The sequence below is a fragment of the Panulirus ornatus genome, chromosome 62, assembly GCF_036320965.1.
Source record: "Panulirus ornatus isolate Po-2019 chromosome 62, ASM3632096v1, whole genome shotgun sequence".
Lineage (NCBI taxonomy): Eukaryota > Metazoa > Arthropoda > Malacostraca > Decapoda > Palinuridae > Panulirus > Panulirus ornatus.
In genome coordinates this window covers 13,046,382-13,072,742 of record NC_092285.1, presented here as the reverse complement: position 1 = coordinate 13,072,742, position 26,361 = coordinate 13,046,382, and the positions used below count along the sequence as shown (strand labels likewise).

At 42.8% G+C, this 26,361-nt stretch overlaps 1 protein-coding gene and 1 long non-coding RNA gene across 21 annotated transcripts in view; one reads left to right on the top strand and one right to left on the bottom strand.

The window, feature by feature from the left end:
- Positions 1–26,361, top strand: part of LOC139745724 (uncharacterized) — a 95,552-nt gene that overhangs the window by 24,379 nt on the left and 44,812 nt on the right. The gene's annotated exons all lie outside the window — the stretch shown is intronic.
- Positions 1,224–26,361, bottom strand: part of LOC139745723 (uncharacterized) — a 107,405-nt gene continuing 82,267 nt past the window's right edge. For all 20 annotated transcript variants that reach the window (XM_071656189.1, XM_071656184.1, XM_071656187.1 and 17 more), the window contains exons 5-6: positions 14,934–15,047; positions 1,224–10,476 (exon numbers count right to left, since the gene is read on the bottom strand). In XM_071656189.1, coding sequence (XP_071512290.1) covers positions 10,210–10,476; positions 14,934–15,047 — 381 coding nt within the window. In that variant the 3' untranslated portion in view covers positions 1,224–10,209. The remainder of the gene's footprint in view (positions 10,477–14,933; positions 15,048–26,361) is intronic.

Below are 26,361 nucleotides of genomic sequence, written 5' to 3'. Positions count from 1 at the left end.
CTGGTGGCGCGGACGGTTTAATTGATGTTTGATGAAAGTGAATGCTGTACAGAGGGGATGAATAATGAGCGGCGAATGACTTAAAAAAAATGGGAATGAAGAAAATAGAAAATGTCTGGCATAGAAAACGTGAGGTCAGTTTTCCATGTTCCGACAAGAGACTGACATAGACTACAACGAACTACAATATTGGTAATATTGGTTTTAACTGTTGCTTCCCAGTCTTTATAAACTGTCACTTGACTGTGATATGAGAGCTAATTTATGTTTGTAAAATGCTTCAACAAAAGACAGATTTTTCACTTCCTGCAAAATTCGTAAACACTTTCCCTTTGTCTCTTCGTTTTCCCTTTCATTAACTTCTCTGTATTCCTGTTAAGGCCCGGCCTTGATGTGGGCTGTTGTCCGTGACTGGAGCCTCCAACGTTATAAGAATTAAAGAATAATGATAAAGTAAGAAGTCATTTATCATCTACTCTTGTGTGTGTGTGTGTTTGGTGTTTGTCGAGTGTACAGCATGTACGTGTACAGTGTGGATGTGTGGCGATCGACTATGCTGGTGTGTGGAGGTCGACCTTGTGGGGGGTATAGACGTCGATTAAGTTGATGTGTTGAGGTCGACCATGGAAGTCGATTGTGTGGTTATTTGGGAAGATGTTGGTCGAACACATGGATTCTTGAAGGTCTAATATATTGGTCGACTGGGAGTCGATTGTTCACAAGGTGAACATCGACCATTATTGATATACGTGTGGCAGGTGGAGGTTAATTACATCAGGTCAAGGTCAACGTTATCAAAAATGTACCTCCAGCTTCATGCTTGCTTGCTTGCTGGACTGACAAGTTGGCGTTCTGGTTCTGGTAATCAACTTGGAAACTTAGGTACTCTGTTCGACTACACCTGGTTGGGACTAGGCCAGCAGAAATCATGATGCACCATCTAGATCCAGGCGAGATATACTGGACCATTTCACTAAGCAGATTTTGATTCATATATTACTGAGAATGGGATGTGTTCAAAGCCTCTTGTAGGTAATAAGTCACAAAGCTTATATATATATATATATATATATATATATATATATATATATATATATATATATATATATGCTGTGTATTTATTAAATAATTTACTGTTAGTGTCAACTATTTGTAACGTGTTATTGATTTAGGTTTTGATATCTCGAGTTTAGGCGAAGGAGTAAGGCAAAAAAATGCACAAGAACATTAATATTTTTATTCAAAAGTTCGTAACACAAAAAGATCAATAAAATGAAATATAGCATATTGCTGATACCAGACATTATACTAAGTATCGAAAATAATCGTCTGCTTAGTCACAGCACAAGGAATAGCTGGGCCTGACCATCCTCTAGCCTGTCTCTGGGTCAGGATAGAAGGAACACTGGCCAGTGGACAAATGCAATTCCGTCACACAACCATAGCTGCATTATCCCCCCACACATTACCTTACAGTACGTAAAGAACGAATATAACTTTCTTTTTTTTACAGTTCGTAGTGTCATAAAACCCCCCACTACATAAAAATAGGTATATATATATTTATATATGTATATTTCCATCGTAGTGATCTCTCTGTTATCATTCACACTCACAATCATGTCCCCCCCCCTTTAAAAGTTCAGCCACCGACCTAGCCAGAATTCCACGTTCAGGTAACCCAGAGTTAGCAAGAGGCACGCACATCAAAGATGCATCTATTGGTGACAGGACCAGCGACGGTGCGCCTTAATGGGGAGGAGGGTTATGCCTAAGAGCAGACTTTCCTATATACAGGACTGGGAGGGAGGTTGGGTAGTGCGCATGCTTGCAACATCGAAATACTTCGGCTTGCGCGTTGGCCCTCCCACCACCTACCTCCTCAGTATTTCTGACAATGATATAGGCTATTATGACTCAGCTGGCTTATGGTTATTGGACAGTGATCACACGCGCGGCTCAGATGGCAAGATCGTTGGGAATAAATCATCTTTTAGCGAAGACAAAAATATGGCTGTGTTTATTGGGCACGTACGTAGTGAGGAGGTTGGGAGCGAAGCTTAGCTAGGCTTGGCCTGTGCGACGCGCTGGCTGGCTGGGTGGGGCGGGCACGACAGGTTTGAGGTGTGGCTGGTTTCTGGTGAATATGGAAGTCATCTCTGCTGATAAATGATTTTTATTGATTCTATTATTGATTTACGTCATCATTTTTTAGTAATTTAAGTTCCTTGTTCTGTGAGGAAGTTTGGAAATTCGGTATTGATGGAAAAGCGTTACGTATATTATTTTTTTCCCAGAGAACAGCAACTGTTTTCGTCATTATCTTCCTCAATTTTGTTATTACTTTTCATGTGTGTACCTCCAGTTTATCGTTCAACTCCCGGTTATAAATCTGAGTATTTTCAGCTGGAGTAAGGGACTCTATTGCTCTGCCAAGGAACTCAAAACTGAGATTTGATTTTCAAGACTTATTTTGTGTGTCATTTTTCATCCTCCACGCCTTCCCTAACCTATTTCTGTCGCTGTTCATCTCTCTTCGACTTCCCTTCCTCGTTCCCTCATCCAGCACCCTCATCATTCCCCCTCATCGGCGTCCGGCGTGTATTATTGATCCCAGCTATTGAGATGCACCTGACGCCTCGCTCGCTCGAATAGTCTGGATCTGCCTGCATCATTATATATATATATATATATATATATATATATATATATATATATATATATATATATATATATATATAACTAGTTGTATGTTGCACTTTGATAGGTAGCCATATTTGTTTATTTCATAGAAAATCAAGGTTATATATATATATATATATATATATATATATATATATATATATATATATATATATATATATATATATATATATAAGGGTGATAAATCTTGAATATCTTCGTGGTATAAAGATAACGTAATTATTCACGGGTTGACTGGTAAATTAGTAAAGCTGAGTGGTTTTAATAACTGAAATTTTCCACGAAAAAAAAAAAAATGATCAAATAACAGTCGTGGTCAAGTTGTATATGTTGAATTAATCAGTGGTGATTAATGTACACAGTTTGTCACTGAATAATCGTCAGAAATTTAGGGTTTCGTGTCTCCCGTTACTGGGAAAAGCTGTCATGATTATGTTTGTGTACACAAGTTAGGATAGGCTAGTGATAGCATGTGTGGGTCATAGACGCTCTCACTGGTCAGCATCACTAGAGGGAATTTATTACCAAACGTCCTACATCACTGTCGTAATCTTCAACACCTTTTCCTCTTCAGAACAACGCTAAGATCACTTTACATCCCCACTACGTCTATGGCCCATGTTTCACACACACGACAAACCAGTCTGCTTCTCACCCAGCCAGCCACCCACCCACAGCGCTGCTTCTAGGCCAGGAGGTTCTTCGAAAATATACCATGGAATTCTGGCCCATGTAACCTGGCCTCTGTTCATAAAACTATGACAATTTGAGCCAAAGCGTAACACCAGGAGAACCTTCCACGCTCGCTCAATGTCAGGACACTCTGGCTTCTGTTGGTTTACACCACATGAAGTCCATGTTTGTGCTAGATTGGAGTGTGTTTGTATGCGTGTGTGTGTGTGTGTGTGTGTGTGTGTGGTGTGTCCATCATCAAGCGTGTGTACCAGATTAAAATATGGCCGCAGAATGTATCTTATAATCATATACATCGCGACACGATTCTTTTTATGAACTTGCAGCCACTGAAGAGCGTAATCCATCTCGGCAGGTTAATCAACCTATTTGTGTACGCCTCTTTTCGAGTGACAATTTGAGCGCTAGTGGTATAATACTCCTTTTAATAATTACTCTTTCAGTTTAGCTGATATGAACGGCGACAGGAGAGATGCAAGTGTCAGGAGATATATTGCAGTACATACTTCTGAACATCATGGAAAAATATCGGGCACACATATGACTGAAAAATAATATGTACATCTGGCAATCGCACGTATATATCAAAATTAAAGACAGAATCCAATCACAGAGCAGGCAGCGTTGATAGGTTTCACACTACGTTATATGTTTGTATGTATGTATGTATATATATACATACATGGAATGGTTGTATATTCTAGATAGAAATGGCTTCCACCGGAAGGCAGTGGTTGTGAGATAAATCTTGGAATGGATTTTCCGCTCCAAGTTTATATTTTCATATATGTATATATATATACATATATACTGTGTATATATAAAATGTTCAACAATTTCTTGGGCAACAAAGCAGATATAACAGGGTTTGTGTATACGTATCACACCTTGGGTTAACCTCTCGACTCGAACATATGGCTTTGTATATATAGATTCTCTGTCTATCTATCTAGGTAGATAGAGAGATAGATAGGTAGGTAGATAGATAGATAGATAGATAGATAGATAGAGAGAGAGAGAGAGAGAGAGAGAGAGAGAGAGAGAGAGAGAGAGAGAGAGAGAGAGAGTGCTATCCATCAGGTTTTAGATATAAGATAACGACCCTTGATAATGACGACACGACCCTTGGGTATGGTGGCCTAGCTAGTTAAAAGGTCAGGTCAAAGGCCACGTTTATCAGGCTGCCCAGTGGTCGTCCGGTCGTGCTGGAGGGTCGTTAACCTGTCCCTTGCCCTGCGGCGTAAATGCTCTTCCAGACGAGGGTCCATGACTCCAGTCGGGCTAGTCTGTGCTTCGGCATTGACAGGGATGCGAACCCTGGTCCTGGCTGTTGCAGGACGAGCGGTTATATGTGGACAATGTACGTGGGATTGAAGGGAGATGAACGACACCTTCACCAAAGTCGTTCGTGTATTTACATGGATGCGAATTGTGGTGTCATCACGAAATCTTAATTCTGTCCCTCACGAATTGTGGTGTAATTCTGTTCCTCACGAATTGTGATGTAATTCTGTTCCTCACGAATTGTGGTGTAATTCTGTCCCTCACGAATTGTGGTGTAATCGTAAAATCTTGAATTGCACGCTCACGAATTAGCGCGCCTGATTTTACAATCTTAAATTCTCCTAACCTGGCCTTGTGTGGGTCAAATGCCATCCTACAACCGTTAATAACACAACAAGATCTTAAATGAGTCATTAAAACCCCGGTCATGAACCTGTGATTGATTTCCGAGGTTACATCATGATAATCCAAACCATTTTGCTGGACCCTGTGAGGTTAACTGGGGGATGAAGTACACAGGAATGTGTATCAAAGTTGACGAAAAGACTATATATACACAGGGGGTTCGTTACCCCCTAGCCATAGTGTTCGAGTTAGAGAGGTGTTCCCCAGGGGGGGTCCCTGACCGGCCAACCTCGATAATATACAAAGCAACTGGTTAGAAAACAGACGTGTGAAAGCTCAAAAAAGACGGATTACATTTGTGAAGACGATGCTGGCATGAGTGAGGCAGGTATACATGTGATACATATGTATAAGAACTCTGGCCGCCACACCTGCTGTACACTGGTATACTCTCTCTCTCTCTCTCATACTCCTACACACCCCCCACGATATGTGTGTCGGGTATACTCACACAAATCTAATCATCTGTGGATATTATGCAAACAAAAGACATGACCTCATTACATTCAATTAACATCCGGATATGGAATTTACAATTTCTTCCAATATTCCCCATTTTTTTAGAAAATTTATTTCCACCTTGGAGAAATGTATTCGTCACCAGCACAGAATATACTGTATTACAGCATTGGTCAGCATGATACACCACTGTATTACAGCATAGATCAGCATGATACACTACTGTATTACAGCATTCGTCAGCATGGTACACTACTGTATTACAGCATTGGTCAGCATGATACACCACTGTACTACAGCATTGGTCAGCATGATACACTACTGTATTACAGCATTGGTCAGCATGATACACTATTGTATTACAGCATTGGTCAGCATGATACACCACTGTACTACAGCATTGGTCAGCATGATACACCACTGTATTACAGCATTGGTCAGCATGATACACTACTGTATTACAGCATTGGTCAGCATGATACACCACTGTAATCAGCATTGGTTAGCATGATACACACTGTATTACAGCATTGGTCAGCATGATACACTACTGTATTACAGCATTGGTCAGCATGATACACCACTGTATTACAGTATTGGTCAGCATGATACACTAATGCATTACATAAGTGGACAGGAAGATCTGTGTTCTGACACGCCTCTCACCATCACTGGTGGAGCCGAGTGTATATCTTATCACTATTATCACTATCTCTCACCATCACATCACTGTCATTGCATCACTATTCCCATATGTTTGATCCAACATTGTACTCTGCCATCGTCATGGTATCATAACATTGACCTTTAAGGGTACCAGCACCCAATTGCAGGTCAATATAGTTATTTGGAGGGGTAAGCACATAAGATATATATATTTACACGATTCTTCTATAGAAGCAACATAGAATGATAGCTGCTAAGATGGCGTGTTTTATTTTCTCCTCAGCGCAGAGGGGGTCATACCTCGTGCTTCTTGCCGCCGGTGCGCCACATCGACCTAACGGGTCGATTATTGGGTGAGTCTGGGGTCGTCCTCGAGGTTGATGGTTGAGTCTGGGGTCGTCCTCGAGGGTCGATGGTTGAGTCTGGGGTCGTCCTCGAGGGTCGGTGGTTGAGTCGTGGTCGTCTGTGTGGTTGCCGAGTGTCTGGTCCTCAACCATCAGGTCGTTTTCTATCGTCGTCAGCTGAATCACTTTACCTTGGCACTACAGACACAAGTGTCTTCCTACTTATATTATAAGTACATTTACTTTTCATATACTTCAGCGTGATCTTACATCAGTGTAAATCTGTTTGTGATCTACTTAAATACACACGTCGTCTGTCTGTCTGTCTGTCTCTCAAGACACTGATTGTAAGATATAGACTCTGTAGATCTATAAAGCTATATACGGTGGTTCTATATTGTAACGCCGGGAGCAGGGTAGAGTTCATTCAAGTCTTCAAGAAATATAAAGTGATGGAGGTAATCCTCTTCATGCCCACAGTAATCACTCACTCTTTGTGCCATTTCTGTCTATATTTAGTACCTTTCTGTGGCCCCGTCTACGCAACATTCCCTTCCATTATCCAGCCTCCTCCAAGTCCTCAGGCGGTATGTCAATTTTTCCTCTGTCTAACCTGGTTCTCGCTCCATTATAGAACGCCCGTCAGCGCCCCATTTTTTTTCTCCCTCACCTCTTCAGTTTCTCCCGTTTTCAAAACTGTGATATTTTTGTTTACTGTCGACAGGTAACCAGAGTCAGTATGGGATTGTTCGTGTAACACGCGTTTTATACACTTACAGTGGCAGCCTTTTTGTCTGTGTTTCCGAATGGCTACGCACAAGTATACGCTTACCTTACGCGCGCTCGTACGCACCCTTACAACTGTACATATACGCGCGCGAACGCCTACGATAAGAGAAGTGCCTGAAATATGACCACAGGAAAATCATCAACTGTACTACGAATCACTCGTTCGGTAATTAAGGGCCCACAACCAGCAGCCCCAAGGGCCTCCTCCCTTCACACCATCGGGAAATTTAAGGGTCATTGAGCTTCTTAAGGGCATGCTACACATGCATTTCAGTATTCCTGAGAGGACCTTTGTTTATAAGAACATACCATGGGATTTAGAATTGGCTGGAGCGTTTTAAGACCAGCAGATAATTCGTTTAAAACATCCTCAAAGCGACTGACACACACACACACTTATATATATATTTTCTGCTGAACACAGGAAACAGACACGACTGGCTATTGTGCTGTTCTTCCCTGGTGTCTGCTGAGAAAGGCCAGGAAGTTGTAGGAGAAAACTCCCATCACGTCGGGGGATGGAGAAGTCTCGATTGTCGACGACCGACATAATAGATGGTGACGTAAACGTTGTGTCTTTGTTTAGGCTTCCTCTTCGTCTTGGTGATGTATCTCTGTTTAAGGGTTTTAATCTTTAATTGCCGAACTGGCGTCGTCTCAGTACTACATCCAAGGTCTCCTCAGTACTTAGTACACGCCCGTGTGCTACCATTGTTCGCCCTTGTGCGCACACGCAATTTACGCTTCAAAGAAATCTTAAGACCAATATATTTTTTTCAGGACGTTGTAAACCAATGGAGTTGGATTCCGTCATCTGTCATCTTTGCTTCCATCGCCTGGTTTGTCTGGGTGATATTGTCTCTCCATCTGTTTGACGCCTTCTTCCCATTTTCTCTCTCTCTCTCTGCCTCCCAACACCACCATTTCATCAGTCAACATCCTCAGGTGTCCCAGAAAATTTCTCTGGGATATAACCTGCCGAGCATGGGACGAGGATTAGGTCATTATGTCCCACACCTTATACTCGTGTTTACAATCCTTCTATGAACCATATTTCAATGTCTCGATTCCTTCCGCTTCTGACTTGACCATTTCTTTACCTTCGCCGCGACTCAATGGGCCATTGTCGTCCTACTGTGTACGAATAATTAAGAAATTAATGACCATCAGTTGACAATGATACATTGTTATGGGTTGTGTTTTGATGATGTTCGTTCGTGATCACAAATATTGATGAAATTATTTCCCGACTCTGATTTTTAGTCTTAAATTTTTACTCTGGATTCAAGAACTGCATAGAAAAACGGTATTTATCAATATTTTATGTGAAATAGTTTCCAGCAATGTATCTATGACCATAATTTTTTATGCTGAATTTATTGTAATTATTTTCTTTAAACGTATGATTAATTCTACTGAAAACTTCACATTTGCGTCACATGGTCAGACACCGTGGGCGTACCCCACTACGAACGTGTATAACATTAACGTCACCAAAGATACGTCCAGATGCGTCACACTAGGAACATCCCACGTTAGCGTCACCATAGTTACGTCACACGTGTCACTAATCACATCAAGAAGAGCGTCACATTAGCGTCACCCGTCACATCATATTTGTACAGCCGTCTGTCTTCTGTTTTCCCTGCATTCCTCAAGTGATTTACCGTCGTTTTCTGTCCTGAGCAAGAGACCATTAGATTCATAATTTCTATCAAAAGTTTCAGTCCACTTTAAAAAATAAAAAAAAAAGTCAACTTGTTTTTTGAATGTGCGTTTATGAATATTTTTCTCTTCGTTCGTCTCTTTCCAAACATTTTTCTGCCTTTTTTTCCCCTACATATCTTTCACTGTTCATTTTTCTACATGATCGGTCCCCAGCAGTGTGTCGTATGATTGAAATCGTACACGCATACCACTGCAGAACAGTTTCTTGAACATTATCACTTACCAGATGCCATATTACCCACGTCTTCTTCTTTATAGTTTACGAAATACTATTTCTCTCCTCCTGTAGATAACCTGGTCAGAGATTTCCAGGTCTTATCTGGCTTTCTGGCGTAGTGTCCTCCATCTGATAGTCTTGTCACACTGGCTTTCCCAGGTACTGTCCTCCAGCAGATAACCTCGTCTCAAAGACCATTAGGTCTTCTATTATCCGACTTTCCCATATAAGGTCCTCCAGCAGATCACCTGGTCATAGACCATCAGGTCTTGTGTTATCTGTCCTTCCCATGTACTGTCCTCCAGCAGATAACCAGGTCATAGACCATCAGGTCTTGTGTTATCTGTCCTTCCCATGTACTGTCCTCCAGCAGATAACCTGCTCATAGACTATCAGGTCTTGTGTTATCTGTCCTTCCCATGTACTGTCCTCCAGCAGATAACCTGGTCATAGACTATCAGGTCTTGTGTTATCTGTCCTTCCCATGTACTGTCCTCCAGCAGATAACCTGGTCATAGACCATCAGGTCTTGTGTTATCTGTCCTTCCCATGTACTGTCCGCCAGCAGATAACCAGGTCATAGACCATCAGGTCTTGTGTTATCTGGCCTTCCCATGTACTGTCCTCCAGCAGATAACCTGGTCATAGACCATCAGGTTTTGTTATTGGGCGTTTTCATGCCATATCTAACATTTCCCCTGCCATTTCTTACTCTCGAACACCCAAATCCACAAAGCTTTCTACTTCGTCTGTTTCTTCATCAAGTTACACCTTCGAGTTCCCACACCTTCCATCCACCGTCGCTCACCACCTTCATCAGGTGCACAAATCCATCATATCACACGTCACTAGGTCGTCTAGTTCGTCGTCATCTTCCACGTCGTGTCCCTGCGCCTCCCTCCACCCCCTCTTCCTCGTCCTTCATGACATGATGTCGTAGGCCGTCTCCTCGAGCGTCTGTAGCCAGTTGAAGATCATCATGTTCCTCTCGTACTTCGTCAGGGGTCGACCTCGATCTCTCTCCACGTCCCGCGCCGTCAGGCTCAAGTTTTTGTTCTGGGCGGCCGCCACTTGGCTGGGAGGTGGGGCGGTCGCCGGGAGTTCCACCTCCTTCTTGATGATTTTGAAGACGTCCTGGGCTGCCGGCTGCCTCGGCGGCACCACCAGGGTCACGCCTCCGCTGTCGATCTGAAGGAGACGCAGAAGACGAGTGGATTAGCTGTATGCAATGGATGACCCGCGTAATCCCACAGATTACGAGAGCTGCGATGCCCCGCCGCTGCATGAGAGCACGTAGAGTCAAAAGAAGAAATTTAATGGCTTCTATACCTTAAAGGATTAGTTTTATCCGTCATTAACAGTTAATGAAGAACCACAGATGGAAATATATGTAAATCTTGCCTGAGTCTCACGTAATTTCAAAAGGGTAAAACATCACAAATTTGAGTCGGACTAATAAGAGTAAAATGCGACTTGAGATGAAAATGATCAGGTTAAAGTATATTGATATACAAGGGTTAAGCTAACACATATTGGTTGAACATTTAGGATAAGATGTTTGAAAGTAATGTGAATCTGGTCCACACACAAGCCTTTAAAGAGACTTAAGGAAAGATCTAGGTTAATGGACAGATAAGAGAGATTTTACTTTTATTGGAAGTCTGCAAAATTTGAAGTAAGATAAAGTACTGGGTTGTAAGACTCCGCCTCATGGAATAAACGTAATCTTGTAGTATATAAGTGAATGGATTTATTCAAAGCCTTGTGTTGTAGAATAAACTGGGCTGGGACGGTTGGCCTGGTTGTGAAGGGTTGTTAAGATGTGGTTGCTTGAAACAGTCAGTATTTGTGGAGATCTTACACGGTAAATGGAAGATGATATGACCCCTGAGCACGATGGTACGACCCTTGAGCACGACGTTACGACCCTTGAACACGACGGTACGACCCTTGAGCACGACGGTACGACCCTTGAGCACGACGGTACGACCCTTGAGCACAACGGTCCAACCCTTGAGCACGACGGGATGACCGCCCTTACACACAAGGGTCTGACCCTTAAGGAAATTCTCGTTCCGTCTAAAGTACCCCATTCTTTCGTGAGTTCCCCTTCCGCGGTGAGTCCCCCTTCCGCGGTGAGTCCCCCTTCCCTGGTGAGTCCCCCTTCCGTGGTTAGTCCCCCTTCCATGGTGAGTCTCCATTCCGTGGTGAGTCCCCCTTCCGCGGTGAGTCCCCCTTCCGCGGTGAGTCCCCCTTCCGTGGTGAGTCCCCCTTCCTTGGTGAGTCCCCCTTCCGTGGTGAGTCCCCCCTTCCGCGGTGAGTCCCCCTTCCGTGGTGAGTCCCCCTTCCGTGGTGAGTCCCCCCTCCGTGGTGAGTCCCCCCTTCCGCGGTGAGTCCCCCTTCCGTGGTGAGTCCCCCTTCCGTGGTGAGTCCCCCTTCCGTGGTGAGTCCCCCTTCCGCGGTGAGTCCCCCTTCCGTGGTGAGTCCCCCTTCCGTGGTGAGTCCCCCTTCCGTGGTGAGTCCCCCCTTCCGCGGTGAGTCCCCATTCCGTGGTGAGTCCCCCTTCCGTGGTGAGTCCCCCTTCCATGGTGAGTCCCCCTTCCGTGGTGAGTCCCCCTTCCATGGTGAGTCCCCCTTCCGTGGTGAGTCCCCCTGCAGGTGTACGAGCCAGGAGCGCTGCCGCACGACTTCCTGCACTTGACGTTCCTTCAGGAATTTATGGCTCACTCTGCCTCTCCTGATCCTTGCGCTCTCAGAACCCACCATTGCGCTCTCAGAACCCACCATTGCGCTCTCAGAACCCACCATTGCGCTCTCAGAACCCACCATTGCACTCTCAGAACCCACCATTGCGCTCTCAGAACCCACCATTGCACTCTCAGAACCCACCATTGCACTCTCAGAACCCACCATTGCACTCTCAGAACCCACCATTGCGCTCTCAGAACCCACCATTGCGCTCTCAGAACCCACCATTGCACTCTCAGAACCCACCATTGCACTCTCAGAACCCACTCTAGCGCTCTCAGAACCCACTATTGCGCTCTCAGAACCCACTCTAGCGCTCTCAGAACCCACTCTAGCGCTCTCAGAACCCACCATTGCGCTCTCAGAACCCACTCCTGCGCTCTCTGTAACTAGATTCTTGCGATCTCTACACCCTGTATCGTTGCCTCACGTCTTGCCACATCTTTTTCTCTAACGTTTATCTTTTTCGTTTCAAGTTTCTTCCATTTTCTTGGTCATCATTACACCCCGTTACTCCCACCGTCTTTATTGTCTCGTCTCATTTTCTCCTGAGATTTTTACACGCAGGACGACCTCGGGACGACCTCACGGGACGACCTGACATCACTCACTCTGGTCGTTATATCCCCGTCGTCGCCTCCCACAGCGGGGATGTCCCAGGGGGAATCGATCAGATGTGGGGGACTTCAGATGAAAAACCAAGTTCCCTTTTGGGATACATCGTGTCCCCATATTGCACACACTGCAGATAATACATCGCCATATTACTTGTGTAAAGCATGGTGGCAAATTGGCTGTAATATTATAATTGGCAATTACCGTAGTCGTAGCGTTAAGAGAGAGAGAGAGAGAGAGAGAGAGAGAGAGAGAGAGAGAGAGAGAGAGAGAGAGAGAGAGAGAGGACGTGCTATAACCATGATTTACAACCCGGACTTTAAGGTCCCGAGTCCCACTCGAGGTGTGGTAGAGGGAGCCACTGGGTGTTGGATATCTTGAGAGGCAAGCACTCGGGAGTTCCGGCCATGAATATGGCAGATGGTAATGGAGTGCCGTTAACCCAGCGGCCTCCCGCCTCCCACCATCTACGGCTCTAAGATGCAAATAGAGCCATCAGTATACAAGGGGCACGTCAGCCATTGTTGGGCACGGACGGTGGGTGTATTGCTCGGCGAGAGAGAGAGAGAGAGAGAGAGAGAGAGAGAGAGATCCCAGGTCTGGGGATGGTACGGTGTGAGGACGGTAGTGCTTAAGCCTGCAGCAAATTCAGTAACCATTATTATTATTATTATTATTATTATTATTATTAATTATTATTATTCATATATCCGATGAAACATTTGTAAATCCCACATCTATACCAATATTGATGAACATGGAGACATGGTGGCGTAATCTGTTCCTGGCTGGTATTATGCAACAGTTCATGTTCAGTCAAGTTGTTCATGGCAAACATGAACACCATTCATGACGAAGTCTTGTACGTGAAGAACGTATGATATTTCTAATATTTAGTTTTCAGTATTCATCCATAGCCCTCGAGGAGTTTTATCTTTAACGTAATTTGTAAATATTTTCGTATTTCATTATTGATCACGTTTCGTCATCGGTGTTTTGGGTATTACGTGTTAAGACTTTGAGCACGACAACACGGCCCTTGGCTGCGTTGGCCTGGCTTCTGACCTGACCCTCAGCCGTCAAGTCAAAGACCAGGCCATAGTACCTCTGCCCTCAGGGTAGAGTCGTGCTCAAGGGTCGTACAGGTCGTGTGGTCGTGATGTGAATACCAGTACTTTTAAAGGTTTCGATGATACAACGGATGATCACAGTGGCTTTAGTGAGAATACAACCACAATACAACAATACAAGATGGTAGATGTAGGGAGAAAACATCGTATCTGTAACGTGTATTAAAGGAAGACCCAAGACCCCATCAAGTTCGCCACGCGAGAGCTGCCGTCCGTGGCAGGGAAAGTTGTATCTCCAACAAAAAGCAAGAAAAAGCCACAAGAACAAGGAGAAATAGTTTCTTTGAAGTTTATTTTTAGTCACTTAGGCACGAGGGTTGACTTGAGCCTTGGAGTTGCAGACGGTTGAGGGACGCAGATGCAGAGCAGAGGATGCGAGGGAAGCGTCGTGCAGAAAGTGTACAGTGGTTGGCGGAAGCTGTTTCTGGGCGAGGTCGGTGGTTCATTCTTTGTGGATGATTTCGTATATGAGACGTGGTTAGTGGCTGAGTGTTTGTGGTTCGTCTCGTTAGCGGGACGTGGGCAGTGGATGATTCTTTGTGGGTGGTTTTGTATGAGACGTGGTTTGTGGCTGAGTGTTTGTGGTTCGTCTCGTTGGCAAGACGTGATGTGCGGTTAATTCTTTGTGACTGGTGTCGTGTGAGACGTGGTCGCTGGCCGGGTGAGGAGGGAGAGTTCAAGGGAGTCGGTGGAGTGAGACGGTTGCCAGGGGTCAGCTGGGAGATGGGTGGCCAGTTTCTCCCCAACCTTCAACTTCCTTTTCAATTTCCTTTTCCCCGTGAACCCTGGACCGGCATCTCGTCCCTCTCCCACGTACAGGAAGGCCTCCCACCTAGTGATGCCAACATGGAGTGACCCTTCCCCGTATTAAACCCACGTACTTGAACATTTCCCCGGTCACCCATGTACAGTGAACCCTTGTATCAAACCCATGTATACTAACATTCCTCCTGCACTGCACCCATGTACCTGATCATTCCCTGGTCACTCACATACACTGACATCCCCTCGTATTAAACCCATTTACGTGAACACTCCCCAGATCACCCACCTGCACCAGATCCCACCGTATTAAAGCTGTGTACCTTAACAGTGTATCGCCCATGTACCTGCAAGTGTACCCGTACACACTCCCTCGTGTACCGTACGTACCTTAACTCCTCCGGTACCTAGTCCTCCAGCCTCAAGGTCGAGCTCAGACTGGGAGAAGCGTTGTAGTGCCTTGTACGTGGTGACCAACCGTCGCTTGATGTAGTTCTGACGAACCTGAGGAACACAGAGAGATACACATCAGAACCTGAGGAACACAGAGAGATACACATCAGAACCTGAGGAACACAGAGAGATACACATCAGAACCTGAGGAACACAGAGAGATACACATCAGAACCTGAGGAACACAGAGAGATACACATCAGAACCTGAGGAACACAGAGAGATACACATCAGAACCTGAGGAACACAGAGAGATACACTTCAGAACCTGAGGAACACAGAGAGATACACATCAGAACCTGAGGAACACAGAGAGATACACTTCAGAACACAATGAAAGAAAATGGCAAATGAATGACAGAGTTTATAAATGAAACTTAAAACATTCCCCTTCATCCCATCAGAACAGGATGAAAAAAAATGGCGAATGAATAACAGAATTCATAAATGAAATTTAAAACATTCCCCTTCATCCCATAAGAACAGGATGAACAAAAAATAGCAAATGAATAACAGAATTCATAAATGAAACTTAAAACATTCCCCTTCATCCCATATGAACAGGATGGAAAAAAATGGCAAATGAATAACAGAATTCATAAATGAAACTTGAAAAACTACTCCTCCACCCTGGACGAGGTTACATGCTGAAGGAGCCGAGTTTATTAATCTAACAGTGAATGATAACAAACGGATTAGGTATAATCACCTAATCTCGTCATGGGTTTGTTGCTTTGGCATTGACAGCACAGCGGTAATTAGGTTATTCCCGTTTTCAGTCATGCCATTTGCAAAGATTTCAATTATCCTGTTTGCAAGTTATCAGTCACCAGTCAACCAAAGAAAAAGGTTTATTTATCTTATTTGTCGTTTTGAATCATCTTATTTGTCGTCTTGAATCATCTTATTTGTCGTTTTGAATCATCTTATTTGTCGTCTTGAATCATCTTATTTGTCGTTTTGAACCATCTTATTTGCCGTCTTGAATCATCTTATTTGTCGTTTTGAATCATCTTATTTGTCGTCTTGAATCATCTTATTTGTCGTTTTGAATCATCTTATTTGTCGTTTTGAACCATCTTATTTGTCGTTTTGAATCATCTTATTTGTCGTTCTGAACCATCTTATTTGTCGTTTTGAATCATCTTATTTGTCGTTCTGAACCATCTTATTTGTCGTTTTGAATCATCTTATTTGTCGTTCTGAACCATCTTATTTGTCGTTTTGAATCATCTTATTTGTCGTTTTGAATCATCTTATTTGTCGTTCTGAACCATCTTATTTGTCGTTTTGAACCATCTTATTTGTCGTTTTGAATCATCTTATTTGTCGTTTTGAATCATCTTATTTGTCGTTCTGAACCATCTTATTTGTCGTTTTGAATCATCTTATTTGTCGTTCTGAACCATCTTATTTGTCGTTTTGAATCATCTTATTTGTCGTTTTGAACCATCTTATTTGTCGTTTTGAATCATCTTATTTGTCGTTTTCAACCATCTTATTTGTCGTTTTGAACCATCTTATTTGTCGTTTTGAATCATCTTATTTGTCGTTTTGAACCATCTTATTTGTCGTTCTGAACCATCTTATTTGTCGTTTTGAATCATCTTATTTGTCGTTCTGAACCATCTTATTTGTCGTTTTGAATCATCTTATTTGTCGTTCTGAACCATCTTATTTGTCGTTTTGAATCATCTTATTTGTCGTTTTGAACCATCTTATTTGTCGTTTTGAATCATCTTATTTGTCGTTTTCAACCATCTTATTTGTCGTTCTGAACCATCTTATTTGTCGTTTTGAATCATCTTATTTGGGTTTTTTCCATCGTTTTAGCTATAAATGTGTTTAAATATATTATCTGTACTAACTTTATTCCTCATTCGGTATGATGACATTCTTTTAAGTTTCATCTTATTGCTTCTACGTACAGAAACCCTGGCACTGTAGAATAAACTTTCTCTCTCAATTTGATCAAATTCCCGGGTAGTATTAATACGCGTCGCTGTTGGTTTCTGTATACAGTGTGAGGAACTTGAGATATCTCTAATATTTCCTTGAGTGGCTTGTGTTGTGGCGCTGGTATCATCAAACGTGCTGCCTGCCAGGTTTGAGTGCTCTCCACCCTGGCTCTGTCTTCCTCATCATGTGGAGATCAAAACTCTACCATACACGTCGGGTCTGGTCTCGCCATATATAGACGATTAGGAAAGTTTCTGGCGAACTGTCATTAAAGTTCCTCATAATTGCATCTCTCTCTCTCTCTCTCTCTCTCTCTCTCTCTCTCTCTCTCTCTCTCTCTCTCTCTCTCTCTCTCTCTTTGAGCATCATCTCTGAATAGGAGATTAAAGATCCTTTCTTTTGATCCCTGGTAAGATTCTTCACTTTGGAGACTTACGATTTCCGAGCATCATGGGTGAAAAGTTATCACACTCAGTGGTCGTACCGTCGTGTTCAAGGGTCGTACCGTCGTGCTTAAGGGTCGTACCGTCGTTTTCAAGGGTCGTACCGTCGTTTTCAAGGGTCGCATCGTCGTGCTCAAGGGTCGTACCGTCGTGATCAAGGGTCGTACCGTCGTGTTCAAGGGTCGTACCGTCGTGCTCAAGGGTCTTACTGTCGTGCTCAAGGGTCGTACCATCATGCTTAAGAAATCAAAGTATTTCCATATATTCTTGGTCATGTTCCAGTTTAGGGGCACCACAAAACTATATCACGGGTTTACAGGAAACGCTTATTAATGGAAGCCTTATCATTAAGAGTAATTAAGACTAGGGGAGCCTGATCTGGAGTATTATTAGTAACGATAAATGTGAATCTGGCGAAATGTGGGGTCAAAGAACTCCAGGCAATCAAGAGAACTTAGGAAAACCTCATTTAACTAACCATACTACCTGACATTCTACCGTTTTCCATATTAATCTAAGAAATACGTGAATGTTATGGCGTCGTTTGCATTCAGACGCTGGCCAGTTTGGTTGCTGACTATGTTCGCAGAGTGTGTGTTTTGCAGCCAGCAAATAGTGTCGTTGCTCCTTTTCCAACTGTAATACTGAAAATTAAGGGAGACAACTCCTAAATTAAGTAAAGTTTTCAATTGTTCTTATAATTACTATTCATCTGTTGATTATCAGGCATTTGTTATTAGATAGAAATCAGGCTAGGCATCACGACGCTCCCCCAGTTAACATTATTTTATCGTTGTATATAACTCAAGTTCATTAGCCCTTCATGCGGGACGTTGCTCTTTGTGCAATACAAGTAGTGATGTCATCGTCCTAGTTAACTACTGGACGAGCAGGTGGCATGGGTGTGGCTGGGGTTCGACCCCGGAGCCGCTGATAAGGGAATACTCCAGACCCGCTCTACCACTTACAAGATAAGTAGGGCGTAACGCACGGCAGACCATGTATGACAAACAGCAGTACGTTAAGCCTGTTGAGCACGACGTACGACCCTGGAATGGTCATACAAACCTTGAGTACGGTGGTTCGATCCTAAAGTACGACGGTTCGACCCTGAGAAGGAAGCTATACGCTTTCATCACAACGCTGCCACCCTGGAGTAAGACATTTTGATCCTGGGTTGTGTGCAGTATGAGCGACAGGTCAGCTGCAGCAGATGCTGTATGACAAAATTTTGTCGTCTGGCAGCGGATGATCCTCCTCGAAAGTTGTCGTACAGGATATATATGTATCCCTTCCCCTCGTTTTTTCTTATCTTAATGCAAAATCTCTTCGATATACATCACACAGCGCCTGATATTGCCAAACCAACCGCCATTTTGACCAGGAATATAAAACTCTGGCGTCGAATCGTTCATAAAGAATAGGATTATTTTTCTATGAGAGTTCGATAATGGCGGCCGATGCGAGATAAACTCGTTTCACAACCGAGGTGGAGCCATACACCCATGTTGCAACGGAGGGCGTTTACAACGGCTGAAACACTCCCCAGAGCTAGGTCAAGGGCGAGGCAGCCGCCTCATGCACAAAGTGGACCAGACACGGGCACGGGAAATTTATTTTTTTACGACAACCGTCAAAAATCGTATATATAACCCCGGCCGCTCCGACCAGATTGTCAATTTCTGTAGATTGAATGTTTGACGGCTCCTGGCCTGGCTTAGTGATGTGTTGCTCTGCTGATGATGATGGCCACACACTCCCACCTACCACCGTCACTAGCCATGTCATAAAGTGAACCATACCAATTGGTATAACTGATATCGAAAACCTACGAAAATTAGAACGAAAGATTTAAAAACTTTGAAATTTAACGTAATACACAGTGCATTATGGAAATTATATTCAGTTTTTTACAACGTCGCGAATGTATGTTGATTGTCCAATCAGTTATCTACAGAGATCATAGTTTTGACAGTTATACATCTTAGCTGAGCAACTGTTCAATTATTTCAAGATAAACTTTAAAAACTCATCAAACGCTGGTGCACAGAAGCAACGTAGGTTGACTTAGATGGCAAGTCTTAGAATGTTGATTAATAATAGTGGAATAAGACCCTTATTGCCGCAGAGCTGGAAGATAAACTATTGGATTAATTACTTTAATGAACGAAAAATAGTTAGACGCAAGATGGCGTGAGGTTTAACGACCTCTTAGCTTAATTACATTAAAAGCCTTGTTTACAGGGATAACACCCTAAAAGGATTAGTCTAAAGTTCATATAAAATGGATAACATTACCTTAGATAAAAGTATTATTAATATACATTTGAAGTCACTAAATCGAAGTGAAATCATTGCATTATAGATGACAACATTTTCCTCATGAATATTCATGCATATCATAAATTCTTTTGATGTGTGTGTGTGATTACTGCTGATGCATGAACAAGTTGCAAGCATGTTTTTGAGTTGCTCTGTGACTTCATGATGCAAGTTAAGGTTGATATTATATCCTGCACCACCACAGCACAACGGTACGACCCTAGAGCACAACGGTACGACCCTTGTGTACGAATCAAAGACCCCAGAACTCTTGCAAGAGCACGACGGTACGACCCTTGTGTACGAATCAAAGACCCCAGAACTCAAGAGCACGACGGTACGACCCTTGAGCACGACGGTACGACCCTTGAGCACGACGGTACGACCCTTGAGCACGACGGTTCGATCCTTGAGCACGACGGTACGACCCTTAAGCACGACGGTACGACCCTTGAGCACGACGATCTGGTCCAAGGCTAGGCTGTACCATACCCAAGGGTCGTACCGTCGTGCTCAAAGGTCGTCCCGTCGTGATCAAGGGTCGTACCATCTATCGCAAGAACGGTTATTAAACTCTGCCGATCTGTATACCACTGAAACAGTTCTTCTGCCGCTCTGGTGAGGTTCCTCCTGGAAATCTTCGAGTCGTATCTGTGAGGCAACATACGGAGTGGCTCAAAGTGGTCGTGGCCGGTCGCCTGGGGACGGTAAAGTATATTGGATTCTTTGCCAAATTAAAGAAAATCTTCTTTGATGCAAACTTCCTTAATTGGGCACATAATAAGACTTTGCTGACGAGTAAATAAAGTGGAAAATGAAGTTAGTTCCTGGGCAAACAACGCGCCAATTTTTTTTTTCCTAGAGCTTTGGCTGGGGCGCATCCAGAGATGGGGGAGGGGGGGCTCTGGGAGGCTACGTCCCCCTATTGCTAATGAGTAATTAAGATGCTTAAATGACGTACATTTCACTGCGTAGCTGAGAGTAAGAGAGGGAAGATGACCCTACCCGACTCTCTCTCTCTCTCTCTCTCTCTCTCTCACTCACTCTCACACACACACACACACACACACACACACACACCTTTATAGTCTTTCCTATTTTTTTTATTTATCTTTTGTCCATTTTGTGGGCCATTGTGTGTGCATAGGGCTCCTGCCGGTATTGGAAAACAATGAGGAAATCAGCCGGGCTTGTTGGACTTGGAGTTTTACAGGGTGGAAAAAGTTGTAGAAAATTGGATGTAGACGAGGGAAGGAAGGTGGAGGAGGTGGAGGAGGAGGTGGTGGAGGAGGAGGTGGAGGAGGTAGTGGTGGAGGAGGAGGAGGTGGTGGTGGGTGGAGGTGGAGGGAGGATGGTGGTGGAGGTGTTGTACGAAGAGGGATGATTTAAATCCTGGGGTTGTGAACGTCTTGTGATTGCCAGGTAAGAGAAGCCTCGTACACAACAGGTGCCAGTGTGCTGAGTGACAGACAACATGGATGTGTTATTATGTTAACTGGACTAATTTGCATACCGGGGGGATGGCTGGCACCTATGTGATCATTGTTGTTGTTGTTATTGTTGTTGTTGTGCACTCCTTATGACCCAACAACGTCTGAAATTAATTCCTCCTTCAGTTTCAAGTCAAGGATTCCACAGTGTAGGGTTCAGGACCTTAACAGAACCTGGCCCTGAATGAAGTATAGAAACGGTTGAAGATATATAAACAAGTAACGAATGAAGAGGAAAGGTAATCTTATATAAACAAGTAACGAATGAAGAAGAAAAGTAATCTTATATAAACAAGTAACGAATGAAGAGGAAAAGTAATCTTATATAAACAAGTAACGAATGAAGAGGAAAAGTAATCTTATATAAACAAGTAACGAATGAAGAAGAAAAGTAATCTTATATAAACAAGTAACGAATGAAGAAGAAAAGTAATCTTATATAAACAAGTAACAAATGAAGAAGAAAAGTAATCTTATATAAACAAGTAACGAATGAAGAAGAAAAGTAATCTTTTATAAACAAGTAACGAATGAAGAAGAAAAGTAATCTTATATAAACAAGTAACGAATGAAGAAGAAAAGTAATCTTATATAAACAAGTAACGAATGAAGAAGAAAAGTAATCTTATATAAACAAGTAACGAATGAAGAAGAAAAGTAATCTTATATAAACAAGTAATGAATGAAGAGGAAAAGTAATCTTATATAAACAAGTAACGAATGAAGAAGAAAAGTAATCTTATATAAACAAGTAACGAATGAAGAAGAAAAGTAATCTTATATAAACAAGTAACGAATGAAGAAGAAAAGTAATCTTATATAAACAAGTAACGAATGAAGAAGAAAAGTAATCTTATATAAACAAGTAACGAATGAAGAGGAAAAGTAATCTTATATAAACAAGTAACGAATGAAGAGGAAAAGTAATCTTATATAAACAAGTAACGAATGAAGAAGAAAAGTAATCTTATATAAACAAGTAACGAATGAAGAAGAAAAGTAATCTTATATAAACAAGTAACGAATGAAGAAGAAAAGTAATCTTATATAAACAAGTAATGAATGAAGAGGAAAAGTAATCTTATATAAACAAGTAACGAATGAAGAGGAAAAGTAATCTTATATAAACAAGTAACGAATGAAGAGGAAAAGTAATCTTATATAAACAAGTAACGAATGAAGAAGAAAAGTAATCTTATATAAACAAGTAACGAATGAAGAAGAAAAGTAATCTTATATAAACAAGTAATGAATGAAGAAGAAAAGTAATCTTATATAAACAAGTAACGAATGAAGAAGAAAAGTAATCTTATATAAACAAGTAACGAATGAAGAAGAAAAGTAATCTTATATAAACAAGTAATGAATGAAGAGGAAAAGTAATCTTATATAAACAAGTAACGAATGAAGAAGAAAAGTAATCTTATATAAACAAGTAATGAATGAAGAGGAAAAGTAATCTTATATAAACAAGTAACGAATGAAGAAGAAAAGTAATCTTATATAAACAAGTAACGAATGAAGAAGAAAAGTAATCTTATATAAACAAGTAATGAATGAAGAGGAAAAGTAATCTTATATAAACAAGTAATGAATGAAGAGTAAAAGTAATCCTATATTATGAAAGGTAATTATAGATCATGGCAGCCGCTGTGGTTGGCTTGCTGGTCGTCCTACAAATTCTGATCATCTGTTGCAATTTTTTGTAATTTGCCAAATGGAAGTTTTCGTCTCTGGAGAAAGAATATCTGGACACGGTATTACTCTGTGTGTGTGTGTGTGTGTGTGTGTGTGTTTGTGTGTGTGTTCGCCACCGGGCCAGGCTGGCCACATCTGTGTCTGTGGTGCCATTGTCCCTCTGCTCTGGTCACTCCCACAATACCACAGGGAAGGAGGAACACACACCACACGACCACCTACTGTTTCCTGCAGGTTGAAGGCAAGACCTGACGTGACAGCATCGTGCCTCCCTTTTATCTTTACCTTATCTTTTTTGTTTGACTCGAGGGGACGTGGACCCCCTTAGTCCAAGGGCCCCACATGGGCCCTACCCGCATCTCTAGTTTGAACTTTTCCAAAAGACGGAACAGAGAAGAGGGCCAAGTGAGGATTTTTTCCTCTCTGAGGCCCAGTCCTCTGTTCTTCACGCTACGTCGCCAACGCGAGAAATGACAAATATGTATAAAAAAAATTATATATATATATATATATATATATATATATATATATATATATATATATATATATATATATATATCTTTTTTCTTTCATACTATTTTCGATTTCCCGCATTAGCAAGGTAGCGTTAAGAACAGAGGACTGGGCCTCTGAGGGAATATCCTCACCTGGCCCCCTTCTCTGTTCCTTCTTTTGGAAAAATTAAAAAAAAGAAAAAAGGAAGGGAGGATTTCCAACCCCCCGCTCCCTCTCCTTTTAGTCGCCTTCTACGACACGCAGGGAATACGTGGGAAGTATTCTTTCTCCACTATCCCCAGGGACACCAAACACGGATCGGATTCGAACCCCGGATAGGGCGGGTGTCTGCCTCAGCCACACGGAGGTTGCAAGACACATCCCCACTGTATAAACCCCCACTGAGAAGTCTTGATTCGCCTCCAGGACAAACCTGACTGGAAAACGATGGATCCACAACTGGTTTTCTTTATCTTTAGTTAAAAAAAGAAAATAGAAATTAGATATGCATCATCTGCATATATACTTAGCCTGGAGACACTAGCAGACAACTTCAACATTGTCGGAAATGAGTAATGTTTGTGCAGCATCTCTGTGTGTACAACATCAAAGACTTCTTCTCGTGTATGTGTTGGCTGCCTTAACCCCGCGTCCTGGCTACATTTAAGACTTTCCCGTTTTCCTTCTGTTTTTTTGTGTAACGTTCGCCAGGTTTTTCCGTGCGTTTCTCTGCTGGAATATGACCGCGTCTCACGCATGTCTCATGTCTTACGACGTTCGTATCCCCTCCCTCGATTTCTGTGTACCAAGATTCGCCCCCGTTTCCTGCGACCGACCGGGAACTAATTTATTTCTTCCTCCACTTGCGACTGTCAATAAGAAATTCCCTTCTTTCTTATACTGCAGCAGCGGCTATAAATGAGAACATGGGGGTGTGGGTCTCTCCCTACCTCCCTCCAGCCCTCCACGAAATGGAGTGGACTCGTACCCTGTCCCTAACACCCCCCCCCCCCCCCCCCCCCGACCCCAGGGTTGCTGGATCACATTAGGCAGGCCAGTGTTATAATGACCTTCGTGGGTAGTATTACACAAGATGGCATCTGACTCAAGACGTATTTATTTTCAACTGAGGCAAGACCAGAGATGAACGTTTCCAAGGGTCTGGTTAGGTTCATATGAGCGTCAAGAGTTTATATTATAGTGCTAAGTTAGAATTGGCAAGGTTAGATTACGTAGTTAGGATAAGGTTCACGTCATTAGGTCATGGACTAGATTCAGGTCAGATCGGGTTAAGGCAAAGGTCATTTTGAACTTGGTCAGTTGACTGAGTTCTTTCAAAATATCTATCGTCAGTCGTGTGAAGCTGGTGTGCTTAGCTGTAATGGGTCACAGCTAAAGCTTTCTGGATGGTTTAGAGTTCGACACCAGAGAATTGGTTAGGATCAACTACACCAGCTCACCTCGTATGCAGATAGGTGGGCTAGCTTTCCAGTAGGTGGACACACGGAGGCTGAATAATTCCGTTGTGTTTTGAAACATAGATTGCTGTGTGTACCTGGTCATAGCCATAGCCAGGTACAGGAAGTAAATAATGGATCCTCCCACAGCCGATGAGGTGGTGCACCGGTTAGAGTTTCTGGCCGTGACGCATTTCCGGGCCGACCAAGGTCGAGTGCATAGGTTCGAATTGTGGGTGCGGCAGTCGGTCCACAGTCCACCCAGCTGCTCATCCACCCCATGGGGTTGGCTGATAGAATAGGTACCTGGCTCACGCTAGGATATATATATATATATATATATATATATATATATATATATATATATATATATATATATATATATATATAGCCAGCTGGTCATGCCGTCTCAGTTAACATAGAATATAAAAACTTGTACCTGAACCACAGCTTGTCATAAACTGGCAAGACGTTACATATATACTCACTTCTGCTACATATTAACAGCAAAAGTCACCGTATAGTACAATATGTGAGTCACCCAGCATGTTATGGCCTCGTAAGCGAGAGGAATGTGGTTGGTGTGAGGAACGACCAATCATAATGAAGGACACGGGTTTTGATTGGCTGCCAGACGTGTCATGTTTACATGCATGAATTCCAACTTTTTTTTTTTTCTCTCTCTCTCTCTCTTTCATGACTTGTCAGAAGCGACCATCACTACATCCGGCGCCAGGCGAACGGCGCAGCTGAAGCGCCAGTAAAAATGAACGCTGGAGAGACAGATGCATTTCCTGTTGTTGGCCATCGAGTTGCAATGTCTCATCTGGTGCCATCACATCACATGTGCTGATGGAATTGTCAATACAGGGGAATGCGCGGGAGGTGGGTGCATCTCCTGGTGTTCAGTTCGAGTTAGGATAGGTTCATTTACCACGAAGATTGAAAGTGTTTCAAAATCCCCAGTAGATGTCTTCTTCAGGGAAATAATCGTTGTATTTAGCAATGTCAGCGCGAGAGTTGTACATATAATCAAGGTTGTGGACAGTTTCCCGTATATGCTATTTAAAATTAGGTTAAAAGTTTAGAAATGTCAATAAATGGCTGTTATTATCTGGTGGTTACGTGTCGATGTTACAGTAGTAAACGTGTTCGAGACATGTTATAAGGGCTTCTGTTGATGATGGGTCAGTTCGTGTATAATCACCACGATGCGACCTCTAAGCACGACGGTACGACCCTTCCAGTAAGACTGTACGACCATTAAATATGATGGCCACGACCTTTGGCCTGACCCGTAAAAAAAAATAGGTCAGACCAAAGAACTTTTACAACACCCATGTTGTGTGCTCCGTGCACAGAGGCGTAACCCGCTCTGCTTGTAGCATTACCAGTACCTCTTGACTACATCTACAGCACGAGGATGTATCTTGCACACAACAACACCTGCTACAGCTGTAGTTTAGTCACTGCGTCTTCTACATTCGTGTCCCGTGCGTGC